This window comes from Pocillopora damicornis, chromosome 10 (genome assembly GCF_964200805.1).
Source record: "Pocillopora damicornis chromosome 10, jaPocDami1.2, whole genome shotgun sequence".
Taxonomy (NCBI): Eukaryota; Metazoa; Cnidaria; class Anthozoa; order Scleractinia; family Pocilloporidae; genus Pocillopora; species Pocillopora damicornis.
In genome coordinates, this window is record NC_142679.1 from 7133088 (window position 1) to 7148935 (window position 15848).

The 15848-nt window shown below is 38.2% G+C and overlaps 2 protein-coding genes across 2 annotated transcripts; one reads left to right on the top strand and one right to left on the bottom strand.

The window, feature by feature from the left end:
* Nucleotides 1–411: 411 nt before the first annotated feature.
* Nucleotides 412–5977, bottom strand: LOC113670327 (uncharacterized). The gene has a single exon (XM_027186447.2). The coding sequence runs from the start codon at nucleotides 5711–5713 to the stop codon at nucleotides 2882–2884; it is 2832 nt and encodes a 943-aa protein (XP_027042248.2). The 5' UTR covers nucleotides 5714–5977; the 3' UTR covers nucleotides 412–2881.
* Nucleotides 5978–6881: 904 nt separating this feature from the next.
* Nucleotides 6882–15845, top strand: LOC113670349 (protein kinase C and casein kinase substrate in neurons protein 2). The gene is made up of 4 exons (XM_027186483.2): nucleotides 6882–8096; nucleotides 10073–10193; nucleotides 13412–13545; nucleotides 14126–15845. Exons 1-4 carry the CDS (start codon nucleotides 7297–7299, stop codon nucleotides 14400–14402), a joined length of 1332 nt encoding a protein of 443 aa, XP_027042284.2. The 5' UTR covers nucleotides 6882–7296; the 3' UTR covers nucleotides 14403–15845.
* Nucleotides 15846–15848: the final 3 nt, after the last annotated feature.

The window sequence follows — 15848 nt, forward strand, 5'->3', positions numbered from 1 at the left end:
TTGTCAAACTCAACAGCATACTATTATTTAACAAAAAGGTTTAGCACATGTCAGTACTTTGAAAGCTACTAATAACAGCAGTGTATTTGACTCGCAGATGTAGACACAGATAACTTTCTAATAGCCTGCACAGCAGGTATAATTTGGGTGTGCAAGTGCTCAGTATTTTCTTGACAAGGAATTGATTTTTAGAAGCACCAAACGGCTGGAGAAGGAATGACACTTGTACCTAGGGGGTAGGCAACAGTCAAAAGAAAGGAAAGGAGAAGAGCTGGGGCAATAGAAGTCATCATCTTTTACCAGTCCCTCCCCCTACCATGCACCTTAACTCTAAATCAAACAAAGAAACAATCACAAGCTTGTATCACAGGCAGTATTGCAGGTTAACTTATTGAAACTAATCAGCAATTATGTGCAACACACCAAGCCTCAGCCTTTACTTTCCAAATCAAAATATTCGATGTAAATAACACAGCAGGCTGCACTTTCCCCATGATAAACATGAATCTGTATGACACGACTTACAAATACTCTTATTACAGAGAAAACAACAACATGGCTATTGATATTTGTTTACTTAAATCATAATTATAGTGTTTAAAATAAATCATACGTACCATACAAACAATACAGTCATTATGTGACCATCAACCTTGAAAGCAAAATTATTCAAAGTTCTCTCTTATCAATATTAAGAAGGCAATAAGAACACTACTTAAGCTCTTACTGATGCCAGCCTGTCCATTTTGGTGCCAGTCTTCATCACACTGTAGAATATGCAATGGGAGAGAAGCATAGACATTCTCTCTTCACTGTGAAGTTTATATAGGCTAAGGCCTACACACATTTTGATGGTCCTTACTTGTGATCTATTGGAGGACAGATGCATAGATGACCTCAACATAAACAACACTTTGCTTTTTTATCATATAAAACATATAGACTCATCTTAACAAGGGTCTGCAAAGTAATAGATCACAAAGTTTGTCATAAAGCAGTAAGAACATCAACATCTTTCTCAGCTATGTTATGTGTGCTATTTTCTTGTTCTTACCACATTTTGATGTCATCTGTGATCTATTACTGAACAGATGCACAGCAACATAGAGTCTATTTGTTAAATGCAAATACAGCCATTTCTCCTTGCCTCCGACTACACTCTGCCAAATAGAGTGATACAGAACACTCCTGCAATCTTATGACTTACACTGTAAAAAAGACTGCCACATAAATACAGGCAAGCTACAAATGTACAATAATACTGCTCCTATAATTATATCTAATCCAGTAATTTACAGCAATGTCAGTGTTCTCTCTCTAACTGAAAGCCATGGTTAAAAACACTCATTTGATTCATCAAAGAAACTTTAAAACTTTTAAGAAACAGCCAAATGGTTAAAATATTCCACTGAATAAAACTAATGACTTTTTGGATAGTTTTGCCAGAGTAGCATCACAACATTAATTCAGTGCTAAGGATGTTCTCAGTGTACAATTTTAGCTACATAATATAGCAAATATCATAATCCTGCATGATGTCAAGGCTTATTCTACTATATAATTAGAGATAATCTGGACTTTTAGCGGCTTTGCCTGCATCACAATAAACCCTTTGACTTTGATTTCACTATGATTCAAATGTGTTAAAACACCTCGTCATGAAAAATCAATAGTAACAAATAATAAAGACAATCAATGTTTGATCAACACACTTAAACCTACAAGGTTATTAAAGATTCATTAATGATTACCACAGACTAAAATATACAAATATCGCCCTAGATTGTTACGAAAAAGACTGCTGTGACCCGTTAAACTACTTCAATCAACCCAAACTATCATAGATTGAGATTTCTTTAAAAAATTGCATGGATATATAACATGAAATGTAATAGAATGCATTTTGCATGCTAAATACACTTGGGTATATCTTGCATGAAATAAAATGATACAGTTGCAACAGAGGTTAATATCCATCTGTCTTGGATAAAATAGTCATCAAACTGCACAAAACCAGGCTTGAATTGTGATGTCTTCCAAACACATATAATTGTACTTCATAACTCGACACGCTATTTTGTTGCTATGCAAAATCTGTTTCCCAAACATATTTTTGATTTAAAGAATTCTAATTATCTACTTTTTTTAAACCAAATCAAATCAATTTTCACATTGCCTTGTTGTTCCAAGTTATCACCTAAGTTGAGGCCTTAATTTTTACATAAGCAATAGGCATTGCTTTAATGATAACGAGTCCTTGAACAAGTATATATAGTAATATAGAATCTGCTTTAAGCTGCCTTTCTGCCTTCGCTCACTGCCATTACAATATCAGTTTGAAATGAAATATAATCTTCTCAAACATTTATGTTTTAAACTACTAGATCACCAAACAGCCAGTGCTCTAGCTCTCTGAGTCAGGCTTAATGTGTTCCACAAGTTAATTCACACTTAACAGTCAAAATAACACCATGCTTTGTCTTTCGCCTGCAAAAAAGATTTGAACTCTACCTGACTGAGAGCCAAAAGTTTGAAATAAGATCTCATGCATGTCAATGCACATGTAGAACATAGAATGCCTGATACTCAGAATAGCTGCTCAATAGGGCTTCCAATCTGCAAAGTTTCTGATCCATGCTACTGTGAGCAACTCTTTCTTTTCACATGAAATAGTGTTAGAGCTAGGCTCTTGAGAACTTTCGGTCAACTCTGAGTCTCTCTCTCTTTTTTTCTATTTCCCACTATGTTTAACCCCAGATGAAAACGAAATCCCAGTCTACAATAATAATGTTAGTAACTAAAGTACATGCAAAGACTTGACCATGTTAAGGTGTAGACAAACCACTGTTTATTGTGGAGCTATAACAGCTCAATGTAAATGTTAAATACCATCTCCTATAGGCGTAATCTTAGCCACTTCTGGAGAGACTCCAACAACTTCCTCCACCACCTCTTCTTGAATCGTGACCTCTTGGGTAATCTGACCTTGATGTAACGCCTCCTGGAGTATTTCTGCTGGGTTAATTTCCGTAACATTCACCACAGCTTGACATGGTTTTTCTTGGTTAAGTTCTTGTCCAGTTGCAGTCTTTTCCACTATATTTGGATGGCTTTCACCCATAGCAGTAACAACTGATTGTCCATTAGGCTGCCCTGTTCCAGCAGTCCCAGTACCCACAGACACTTTGTACAATGAGTCAGTCATGGTACCTACCGATGACATAACAGCAGACTGGTCGATGCCACCAGCTGATAAATGTTGGCTGTTTTCAGTGTTAGTACCAACTGTTGTTTTTCTTATTTCTTCTGTCTCCACAGCAACAGAAACCCTGGATGGGAAAAACTGACCAGGTATTGCCTGTATGTTAGGAGGGAAGCTATTAATAGGCCTTGCTAGGTTTGTGGCAGTTGCAAATGGCACTCCCATGTTTGGAATTGAACTTCCAGTCATGGTATTGAGAAAGGTACTCATATGGGGAATCTTGGCATTTGTGCTTGAAGAAGGAAATGTCGCTTGCATTTCTGGATGGTTCACCACACTAGGTCTCACATGGCCAGCAGCTTCACTCCCAATGGCCACTGCCCCTGGACTGGAGTCTTGATGAGTCGGTGCTCTGGGCATGACAGCAATCTGATTGGCTTCCACAGTACCTCTCTTGGCTGGAGGCTCCCCTTCCTTGTCTGTTACCCCAGTGGGTGTATTACCTCTTAACTGAGAAGCCAATGCTGATAGCATGGATGACATTGGTGTGCTAGTTGGAGGTAAGTTGCTCAGGTTTGCTAACATTTCTGCAGCAGAAGTGGTTCTTTTCCTTCCTCTTCTTCCCTTTGGTTTTGGAGAGCTTGCATTTTTATTTTTGGGGTCTGTTCCAGCAGGGTCACTTCCATCCCCTGGTTGCACAACAGCCACTGTTTCTGCTGTAACACTGTCTGCTATTGGAACTGATGCCACTGTGGTGCTGATGCCAGGACTAGCAGTTCTTATCGGAGTGGCCACTGCACCTCTAATATCTTGAAAGGCTTGAACTTGAGCAGCAGGTCCAGTCATGGGCATAGGAGCAAGGAATGCAACACCTTGACCAGTTCCTTGGATACCTTGCATCGGAGCAATAGGAAGAAGGGTAGAGATGCTGTGCAAGATTTGGCCATCCTTGGTCATAGTTGGTGCCATACTACTAAATGTTTGCATCCCAGGAAGGACTCCACCTTGTGAAGCTGACAAAAATGCACTTTGAGACATGCCTGGCACAAGTCCTTGCATTCCAGAGAAAGGCATTCCAGTGACAGTGCTTCCCTGTACACCTGGTAAAGGTTGTCCTGCAGTAACAGGAATCCCAGGTAACAAAGTTCCTTGAATCCCTGGCATTGTCATGCTGTAAAGAGCACCAGATCCCGGTGGTAGCCCTTGAAGAATAGTTCCCTGAGGACCAAGAACGGGCATTCCCGGAGGCAAAGTACCTTGTGTTACATTTGTAGATGTGACAGGAAGACTTACGAGCTGAGATGTTGATGAAGGCGGTTGTGAAATGGGCTGGGTGTTCTGAATGACACTAGGTGCCATTCCAGTAGCAGCTGGATTTACTTCTAGTGTGACAGCGACCGGTCCTTCGACGCGAGAAGGATTTGGCATAAGAGCGGCGGTCGCTGCGGCTGCCTCGACGCTGTTCAGCGAAGCGACCTTGTTTACTGCTGCTACAAGACTTGCCTCGGGACTAAGACTCGATTCCATTGGTTTTAGAACTTGTGCTTGCTTGTTTTTGATGCCTTGTATGACTGCTTCGCTGACTCCCTTGGCCTGAGGGGTTGTTGACCGCTTTCTGATTCCTAACCGCTCACGCCGTCTTCGCTGTCGTTCACGGTTTCCTTTGCGAATTATCTCCAATTGCTCGCTTGTCATGGTTTCCTTTCGTTTTCGCCTCCATTCCCGATATCTCGCCCTCAGCGCTTCAATTTGGTCGCTACTCATCCTTTCTTTCTGCTTCCTTTTTAACTCGCGTTGTTTTTCTCTTCTTGCCGTGACCTCATCGTTATTCCCCTGCATTTTCTTCTTTTCACGCTCTCTAAATACCCGCTTTGTCGCGACGTCTTCGGGTGATTTTTCAGTGTGTCTCTTCGGTTCTCGCGTTCGCCGCTTCTTCCCGTCTGCTTTTGTTTCTGAAATTTCCGTAGTTTCTTCGGTTCCGTTTTCTTGAGGTTTTTCATCGATTACTTCCACCTCACTGGCGACAACAAGAACGCTGCTCTCGTCTGAAGCGCCGTCAAATCTTGAGTTATTGTCGTGACATGGTGGTGAAATGGCGTTGTTTGCTGATGAGACGGTATCGGATGAAATTTGCTCAGTTGCGCCTTCCTTTCGCGATTTTTGCCTCGTTCTCGTAGATCGCTTCGGTCTCGTAGCTTTCGAACTTTCTTCATCTATTTCTTCTGGTACTTCTGTCTCGACTTTCAGAGGTAGCATTACTTCTACAATCGCACAGCCCTCAGACAGAACCTCAAGATCATGGCTTGGGTCCACGTCGTTACTGGTTGTCGATGGCGCTTCACTCTGGCGTGACATCCTTAGTTTTTCGCGCCTTCGTCGCTGTCTTTCTCTATTCAGTCTTCGAATTCTTTCTGTCCGACTCTCGCCCGATGTTTCTGTGATGGATTCCACTGTGTCTGTGTCTTCGTTACTCACTCCTGCATCCGTACTGTCATTAGCTTCGCTATTCATTTTTGCACAAGATATCGCATATCAAACCATCCAAAGTATAAACACGCCAGAAAGCAGGACTACGTCACGCGATAAACTAAAGGACTTTAGACAAATCTTTTACGTTTCCAATTCGCACAAACTAAAAGACAAACTTTTGAAGAATTGCTGTTTGCTTACTGGGTGCGAATTCGACGTACCAAGGACTTAAAAATAGACGATTTTGGCGTCTAGGTGGCCATATTGGGAATCAGTCAATCAAATTTTTGAAACCTTGGGAAGAGACTAGCCTCGTTTCCACGCTGGGGTGTGACGCGTTTGTTGAATGGCAGTGGCTATTGTCACATGTCTAGGAAATGCACAGGAAAGCTGGATATGAAAAATATTTAGGATAAACTGCTGTTTTCTCGGTGTTTCAACAGCTCGATTATTCTGCTCCTCTTTAATTAGCTTGTGAGTGGTCATTTTTTACCCGATCCAGTTCAGAAAATCAAACAAGCCGAAGTTATGTGACGTTAATAAGCGTGATTGTTTCCACTTGGCTGACTGTTTTGACACCCGACAGTAACGAAGTATTTGTTATCACTATTCGTCCCTGGCCGGATACAAATACTTCGGAATGACTTTTGAGCACGATAATGCGATTTTGCGTGACCTTTCGGCGCGTTCTTTATCAATTGGGCAAGTTGTCTTCGTTGAAATTTTTCTAAATTTTCAAACCCACTGATTCACGGCTAGTCGAAACCACCTCAACCGAAAAACTTCACGCAAAGGTAGCTTATTAGGGTTGATTTTCCACAAGAATGTGTACATAACAGAACATATATCAGGTGTCAGAGGCGGCTTGTGTGAGTCTCTGCATACTTAATAATTGACCCGGTCAAGATAAGCTTGATACAACTTAAAAGGCACAATTCTCAACGAAACATGTTGCCAATTACGGTACCGCCTTCAAATTTTAGACTGTAGTTGATCAACAACCAAAAGGTGCTGTGCTCCATGCATCTAATCCTTCAAGATGCTTCCATAGAAATTTCCGGAATCATATATTGGATTAAGTGGCAGGATCAGCAAAAAACTATTAAGAGAAGCAAAGAAACAAACAAACAAGAACATTCGAGCTAAAATATTCAAATCCCTTTCGAATTATATGTCAATAATCAAGTCCTTTAATTTACCCAAGAATTGAGACCCATAATACTAAAGACATTTCGGGGACGGAAAGACTTGAAATTCTTCTGAAGGGCATGGCTGTCCCTCCACCGCCTATGTAGTGGCTAATGGTTCTGTGTTGAACCCTCTTAAGATTTTTCACCTTTCCATCAGATGAATTTGACGAGAGAACGCCCGCTATCATTTTGAATTTTAATCACTTAGTTAAGTTCACTCTGCAAAACTTAAGTTGTAAAGAGATTCTTGATTTAGGTTCCTTGACTACCAAAATGCCCGCGTTTCCTTGCCAGCGTTACAAACAGTTTTCTGCGCATGCGGTAAGAACTGGAAGACCCCACACCTTCAAAATACTCCAGTTACACAAATTTCGGAACAATGTGAGAGAAGTTTGAGAGCAAAAATAGTGGAAGTTATTGTGTTGGAAGGCAGTTATGTCCATGCGAGGCACACCTAGGGGTTCTGACGAGAACCTGCAGTATAGTGCTGCTAGTGACAGTTTTTGGGATGTTGGAAACTTCAAGCGCACGGTCAAACGAATAGACGATGGTGCAAAGTTATGTGACGAGTTTATGAAGCTTGTCACAGAAAGAGCTGAAATAGAAGCAAAGTACGCATTGAAATTGAAAGCATGGGCCAAGAAATGGGAAGAATGTATTAAAAATGGACCGGAATATGGCACAATGGAAGTTGCCATGCGAGGCACTGTCACTGAAGCCGAGTCTAGAGCAGAGATTCACTTGTTATGCCGTGATAAACTGATGAACGACGTGCACGAATCAATTAAAAGGTGGAAAACAGAAAATTACCACAAAGGAATATTTCAATGGAAGGAGACCAAAGAGGCCGATGAAGGGTTTACGAAGGCTCAAAAGCCTTGGGCAAAGCGATTGGCTAAAGTTGAACGGTCGAAAAAGGCGTATCACACTGCCTCGCGAAACAGCGAGCAAGCTCAAAATTTGGAGAATCAAGCAACTAACGACACCGAATTGAAAACAGCTGAGAAACTGAAAAAGTTGCAGGATGCAACAGAGAAAGCGAAACGAGAAGTGGATAAATGTAAAGAAAAGTACGAACTTCGCCTCGACGAAATTACATCGTACAACTCACAATATGAACGAGACATGATTCAAGAATTTGAAAGATGTCAAGAGAACGAGGACAGCCGTCTTGCGTTTTTCAGAGACACACTAATGAAGTATCACAAATGTTTGGATATATCGGATAGCCCTGAGTAAGTATTTGACACGATGCAATTTATTTTGTTGGGGTTGGTCCTTTGTTATAGGAACGTAAGGAGTAAGGAAAAGTATGCTCCAGTTTCGTTCTAATTATAAATTGAACATTGCACTCTATGAATGTTCACTTTGTCATCCTCTTTGTAACTTTTCTTGAGTACTCGTGTTCTCCGTAATTATTTTATTATTATGCAAATATTACAACAAATTAAGCGTAAACACTTTGAATCCACTCGGATATGATTTGCATAGTTAATCCAGTTTCCTACAGTGCGATCTTCTCTTGTTTTGCGGCTTTCAATTTTGTTTATTTGGCTTCAGCAGTCTTCGATGTATAACACGCCAAGAATATTTACTTTCTTTTATTTGCATGTAAGTCTATGAAAGTGTACTTCCCTATCCTTCATTAGATAATTTCCCGTCACCCCTTTAAAACTGATTAATCTTCATCTATGCTCATCTAAATCGAAGTAGATGAGATAAGTACGGTAATCAGTTATTTGATCGCTTGTATTTATTATGGGCAGCAGACCTGAAAATATGTTCTTGGATGTACCACGCCATGAGAGAAATAGCCAAAAAAAGCACCCAGGAATGCAGCCATCCATAAATAGCAATACTTTGAATAATCCTTGAGTATAAAGATCACTAATCTTCTGGTAGGACTGTTCAACTTATCAGCCAATGCGCTGCTGAGCCAGCTTTGAAGAAATTCTCCAAGATTAAATGTAAAGTGCTCTGATGAGACAGAAAAATTTTTCTTAATTTCCTATGTATTGAAAATGTGCGATACTGTCACCTCAGCTCCAGAAATATGCAAAAGAGTATTTTTTTTTAATAAACAGCATGGAGTCTTAAAGAAGGTCTTGCATCAACATTTGAAGGTCCATCAAACATGGCAGTTTTTTTCTCAAGACAAAAAGGTCAAGTTCAAGATTCTCTTGCAAAATGTTGTCCAAATCATAACATGCTTTGTAAAAGATCTACCAAGACATGACAGATGTGCTAATATTCTTTTTTCGTTGCACACTAAGAGAGTTATGTAGTCTACTATAGTCTCAAATTTTTCAACTCTGTAAAGCAATGTTGCCTTTCAAAATGAGGTCATTGAGTTGTTTACAATGACTGAGATCCTTAGGCTAGTAACAATCATACCTGAATCTTTCATTGAATTCCAGGTATAACAAAACATTGACCTATCATGTTTTTTAAATGACCTATCATATCACCAAATTCCTTAGTTCATAGACTCGAAGGAAGATTCTAAAATTTTTTGTCAGGGGCTATATTTGGTGTAATTGTCATGAAATATTAAGCTCAAATCAACCATCATAGGCAGTATTCATCTCTATTTGGTTTAATATACTTCTGGGAAAAGCACTGTTATTTCAAGGTCACTGTCTCCTATTTAAAACTTTTCAACATAACAAAATCAACTCAATATGTTATCAACAAGCTCCCTCAGAGTCCTCTAATTTAAAAATGATTTTTAAGAATTCTTGCTTTTTCTTCTCTAAGTATTATGCTAACAGATCCACTCTTAACTGTTATGTGAGATTTTGAATAGTTGTGAAGTCTTAAAGAATATCTTTAGCTTCTTTGCCAACTAGTGCTTTACTTGTCACAATTAACCTTACCGGCATAACCAGACAACTATTGGCAGCTGCTAGCATGTGTGCAATATCCAATCTTGACTGACTTATATTATTTTGTGGAAAATTTATCATTATCTGACACTTGGCTTTTATTAAATTATCTTCTATTGATGCATTTTGTATGAGAAAATTAACACTTTTATGACACCTTGTTTCTGAAATTTTTTTTCTCTTGACTCATAATTTTATGTGGAGATGTGAAGTGTGTTAGAACTTACCCTAAGTTTTGATACTTTTTTTCAATTTTTTTTTTTTTTAGTTTGTTTACATGACTTTTCTGAGTAGAAACAAATGTTAAGAAACTCTTCTTTTTGCAGGTTTTCTGGTGTCTTTGTCAACATGGGCCTCACATTTCAGAAGGCAGATGCCCAGGCAGACTTAGACTGGTGGTCACACAACCATGGTATGGGCATGCCACAGAATTGGCCAATGTTTGAGGTACATTAACATTCTGTATATCTTCATTATAAGATACCCAAAGTCAGTCTAGATTTTATACATTCATGAATAAGTTCAGTCAATATCAAATGGAAATATGCCTTGAAGTGGTATGTGATGGCTGTTTAGGTAGCAAGATTGAGATTAGTTATTGCAAATTATATCTCTAGGGAAACTTTCCATGTCATATCATCTCACTGTATGTACAGTAATGATTGGATTTAGGGTCCTCATTCCAATTAGTACCTTTTCTCATGTAAGCTCCCCCCATTCTAATAAGCATCCTTATTGCACAAACACCTTCACTCCAATTAGCATCCCTGGTTTGGTTGAAAAGTGCTGGTCAATGGCACTCTTACATAATTTTGACCTTGGTTGCTACAAAACCACTTTGATTTCTTGAAAGGGAAAGTAAGGTCTACATAAGCAAAGCTCTTCAAGTCTATTATTTTCAACTTAACTGCATGCCAACTGGGGCTGTTCGTGGGTCCAAATGACTCTTACTCATTAATACACCAGAGCTGGGTTCCTGAAACTGAAAAATGATTCATTTCATTCAGTTAGCAATGTGAAATGAATCCATTGCAGGCACCACAGTCTTCTTTAGTGAAAGAACTCTCACTCTAGAGCTAGTATGTATTGAGAAAAAAAACCCTTCCTTTCAAATTGAGTCGTTGGCTCAAGCTAGTACATTTGATTCTTGGTAGCATACGTTTTCCACAGGCTTATCTTGACATTTGCTACAAGAGCAACACTTGTGATTTTCAAGACATGAGCATTTGAGCACTTTGACATTTTCCTTGAAACTCGTTTTCCTGAATTTCTTTGTCAGCACAGGTTTCTTCTTTCATGTTGCATTTGAAACATAAATGGATGTATTACACCCTCTGGATTAAAATCCAAATTGAGAATTCAATCAGCAGTGCTCTCCTTTTTTCTATTTTCCTTATTTACATCCATCTCAGCTGGAATTTAAGGCGGTATGCTTGACTATTGCTTTGTCACAGTTATATCATAACAAAGGAGGTCATTTTTAATTTGAAAATGTCAATTTTTGGAACACAATTGTTTGCAACAAAAAAGTTTTTAGAACAAGTGAATAGCCAGTTAGGACAATGCAAGTCAGGAACTTTTCATTTAGGTTAACGTTTTCTAGACCTTATTTTCCCTTTAAACGCAACAAAAAAGAATAAAGATTACCTCAGACTTAAGTATTAGGAACAAATTATCTTGGCATGCAATTGTTCCTTATCTCTCCTCCATTTGTGATTTTGCCAACCTTTGTTTCAGTGGATGTCAATTTTGTGTCATTGTTGTATCAGGCAGCATTTCCATCATAGCATCAGAGGCAAGCCACAGTTTAACCACAGCTGTTTTTAGCTTTAAGAGGGTTCCTTTCAGGAAATGTATTCTTTTTTCATTGCAAAGCTGAAGTGACTTTAATTTTATTCAGCTCAAGCTAGAAATCATATATGTTGTGGGATTCAGTTATGTTTTTCTTTCATGTGCTTAGTATACCGTAGAAATACATTTTGTGTTATTTTTTAACAATATATGAATTCTAGCGGAAAAAGATATTTTCAAGAGTAGGTACTTTTTCATTAAGATGTGGTTAATGTGCAACTTTAGTAAGAAGGTAGTTCATGTCTCTGAACTAAGAGTGCAGAACTTTTCCAGTGGATGCAGTCTTCAAACTGCTTTTTTTGCCTATGTTTAGGAAAGGAAACATCCCACTAGTAACTTACTGCAAAGAATGTTGCATAGACAATGTCAAAGTGGAGCATTAAAAAAGGGAAAACGACTCCAAAACTTATACATAGATAAGGGAAGTACTTGTGAGTCACTTGATAAAGTTCACAGTATTCACCTGGACACAGAGGATAATTTTACTGGGAACACTTACACTACCAATATTGAACATCTCATAACTTTAGGCACAGGTGAATGCTTCGATGAAGGTGTTTTGTACAGCACAGTTGAGTCAATATATAACTGCTGTGTTAAAGATTCAAGCAATGTTGAAAGAGTAGGTGAACATCCACAAGATGGAAATATTTCAGAGAAAGTAGACTATGTAGAAAGTGCATATGGTAATAGCAGGACAGGAGTGTTGTACTGGGAAATATTGGATGTGTCATGCAGAAATCAGGTACTATAGATTGAAGATCACAGGATTATCAGTAGTTATATGTTAGCTAGAGTTTTTTACTACGGATAGTATAAGGCAGTCAGAGTCAGTTTAGAAAAGAGGTGCCAAGATTTTACTAGAAACCTTTGTCTGACACAGGGTTAAAAAGTTAAGTATTTGCAGTGAATGGTTTTAAGCAAGAGAAACAATTTACTGCAAAGAGTGATTGTTTAGTTAGGAGAAGCATTGAAGAAGTACTGTTGATTCATGAACTTGATTGGAAGTGAGCATCGACATCAAGTGAAAACTGTTTGCTTTTCATTAAACTACTACTACAGGGCCCAGTTTTTCAAAGGTCGATTAGCCCTAACCCAGAGTTGATTTTTAATTCAGGTTTCTTTATTTCTTTGTCCAAGAGTCTTTAAGGGAAAATTTTCACTATTCTTTTTAGAGCATCCAATGATCAAATTGGAAGCAAAAAGATTTGAACTGAATTTTCTCTTAAAGCTTTCAGACCTGAAATCAAATCTCACACTAACCCTGAGTTACCTTAACCCAGCTTTGAACAACCCGGGCCAGGAAGATAAGTCGTGCCATTTTAGGCTAAATTTACTCCTCCTCTGATCCCTTGTTTTTTGTCAGTTTTCCTAAAATGCTTAACTACCTTCAAGATGAAACAAGACCACTGAATAGTTTGGTAACATAGTAAACACAAAAGAGGAAAAAGTCTTTAAAGGAGGCAGAAAAAATATCATAATTTAATATAGAGAAGATTGAAAATTGGCAGGCACAAATGATGTTACTCCTGTCATGTCACTTTGAAGGTGGCTGAAAGCAAGGACTCTAATTTTTTCAAAACAATTTTTGGGAAAAAAGTGGGAGCAAATTAATCAAATTTCACAAAGAAATTCAGAACCACCTCTAGCATTATGTTCTTGAACAATACACCTTACACTATCATCAGCTACTTCTGACTAAAAACCACAAGAAACCATAACAACGTATGTACTATGAGATCCTCGGAGTGACTTCAAAGCTTCATAGTTAGATGCTTGAGTACTTTGAAAGTTTAATCTTTTTTTTTTTCCAGGAGTATAATGAGCCACCTCCAGCAAAACGACCATCAGTGTCACGAGGACATGAACAAGCACCAGCGGCATCCACTTATACAACCACTCAAAACCATATTGAAGAACAAACTGATTACCCTCATCACAATGAGATGTAAGTTTTAGAACTAAGAATAACTAGTGGCCTTGAGCTTTTCCAAGTCTACTTGAACACTGAGCTTACAGGCTGCCAAGACAGGCATCAAAAGACTGCACATGTACAAACATCGTAATGATTTGGTAATGTGCTGTTAGCATGTCACAACCAAGTTGTGTCACACAAGTTACAAAAAACCACACAAGCTATTGACTCATGTTGTGTCAAAAAACATATAACCTTTTTAGGTATAGCTTGAAAAAGAATATTAAATCAACATGATACCTGTACTTGAAAAAGCTTTGTGTTCAAAAAGTCTCAAGTTTTCCCTTTCCCTACCGCTGATAATTATTGAAGTTTTAATTTTCTTTTGCTTATTTTGCAAGACAGCAGCTGTTTCTTATGTTTTTCCTAATTGAAATTTTGCACAGAAGATAGGTGTTTTGCTAGCCAGAATTGATACTCTTGTACATGCCTGACTTTTGACTGCTGTGTTCAGGCTACTTGCCTAAGGAATAAAGGTGCAATGGTAATGAGACAATTCAGAGCTTATCCATCACAGTGTTATTCACCTTTGTCTCATTTTCTTGGTCAATAGAAACAACCCATTTAACAATTATACATCAAATACAAATGAAGACTTCAGTGAACCATCAGCTCCAGATGAATGGGACATTGAGCCACCTCCCATTGAAGATACAGGTGTCCCAGTCAGGGCCTTGTATGACTTCCAAGGTGTGGAGGATGACGAACTCAATTTTAAAGAAGGGGACATCCTTACACAACTTTCCTCGCAGGATGACCAGGGCTGGTGTCAGGGAAGATTTCAGGGTAAAATTGGACATTTTCCTGGGACTTATGTGGAGCCACTGTAGGAAGAAGAAGTTAATGATAGCAATGTGATGTTCTGCTCTTCTTTAAAAGAATTCAATCTTAGTGTCTCTTGATGATCTCCCCTGCCGTTACATGGAGCATGGCATCTTAAAAACATAAGGCAATGCCTTAATGCTGGCTGTTAAATTCCCAAGTACTATCTCAGAAAAAAAATATCTAAGCAATGATAATAAGTTATCACAAAAAATGATAATAATAATATTGATAGTCAATAAAATATGTGCAACCACAGGACATTGTGGTTTATTTGTGGCTCAAGGAAATATCAATATCCATATCCCTGCACAGACTTAATTCTTGCAGCTGTTTTTGAACATATTTCATAAAAAAGCAAAACATGGGATGCAAGGAGACTAACTGTGCTGTGGAAAGATTTTGGTTTTAACCATTCAAACTCCAGAAACTGTAGTTGGCTTTTACACTCAAGACAAATATGGTCTTTTTTTTTCCCTTAATTCCTTCTCCTTATCCAATTTTTTTTACTATTTAAACCTTATAGGTATCAGCATCTTATTTCTCCTCACAATTATCTTTTGAATCAGTATTACTGAAGATTGTGAGAATTAAGGAAATGATTACCAACCTAAGAGGCTTTGATTGTTGGACAAATTCTCCTTCTCAGCACCTGAAGAAATGTATTGTGAAGAGTATGGAGAATTTGTATATTGATGTTAGGGTGTAAAGGGTTAACCTTCCTTGAGTGGGTATTGATATTTTCAGAGATCACCTATTGTGAAAAAAATGATGTATACTTTGCAGAAGGTTAGGTTTTTTTCAGCGTGTATATTGTTAGTGAGGAGAATCCAATTACAATAGATGTAAAACTGATTTTTGGAAAAATTGTTCTAGTATCTGGATGGTCTGGGTTATATTATTTCTCCTTGTCTGACAATTCAATAATATAAAGAGGAAACTTCTTACCCTGCCACCATTATATAAAAAGAGGCATACCATTGTACTTTTTCAAGTATGAAACAGAATTTAGATGTATTGCAACAGTTAATTGATAAACTTATTTATGCAGCTTTGTTGTCAGAGTATGAAGCAAGAATAATTTTTTGAGTAGGTTTTCATACTTGTATATCACAAATGAACGAAAAAATGTGTTCTAAAGAAAGCCATTATTTACTCTATTTGGTAGAATATCTGAAACCCCTTCAGCGTGTATTTCCTCCCAACGGTACCTAATTTGCTGCAAATGCTGCCATAGAAGTGAATTTAACAAGTAGCTGGTCAGGAGAAGTTGAATTTTGATCAGAGTTTAGGGTTACTGAATGTAAAGGATATTTTGTGAAGACCATTTGGAATGAGGTGTATTTCAAATGAAATGTCTTTAGGTCATGTTTATTCTCTTCTCTGCTGTCCCAGATAATCATGGAAGCAGTAAATGATTATTGTAATAAATGTGATTTTTGGAAAGACAATTG

Excerpts from the sequence above, each read along its gene's own strand:
- LOC113670327 (XM_027186447.2), bottom strand. The coding sequence starts at position 5,713 with ATGAATAGCGAAGCTAATGACAGTACGGATGCAGGAGTGAGTAACGAA.
- LOC113670349 (XM_027186483.2), top strand. The coding sequence starts at position 7,297 with ATGTCCATGCGAGGCACACCTAGGGGTTCTGACGAGAACCTGCAGTAT. Across the intron at positions 10,194-13,411 it reads AGAATTGGCCAATGTTTGAG|GAGTATAATGAGCCACCTCC; the intron begins GTACATTAACAT and ends TTTTTTTTCCAG. Across the intron at positions 13,546-14,125 it reads TACCCTCATCACAATGAGAT|AAACAACCCATTTAACAATT; the intron begins GTAAGTTTTAGA and ends CTTGGTCAATAG.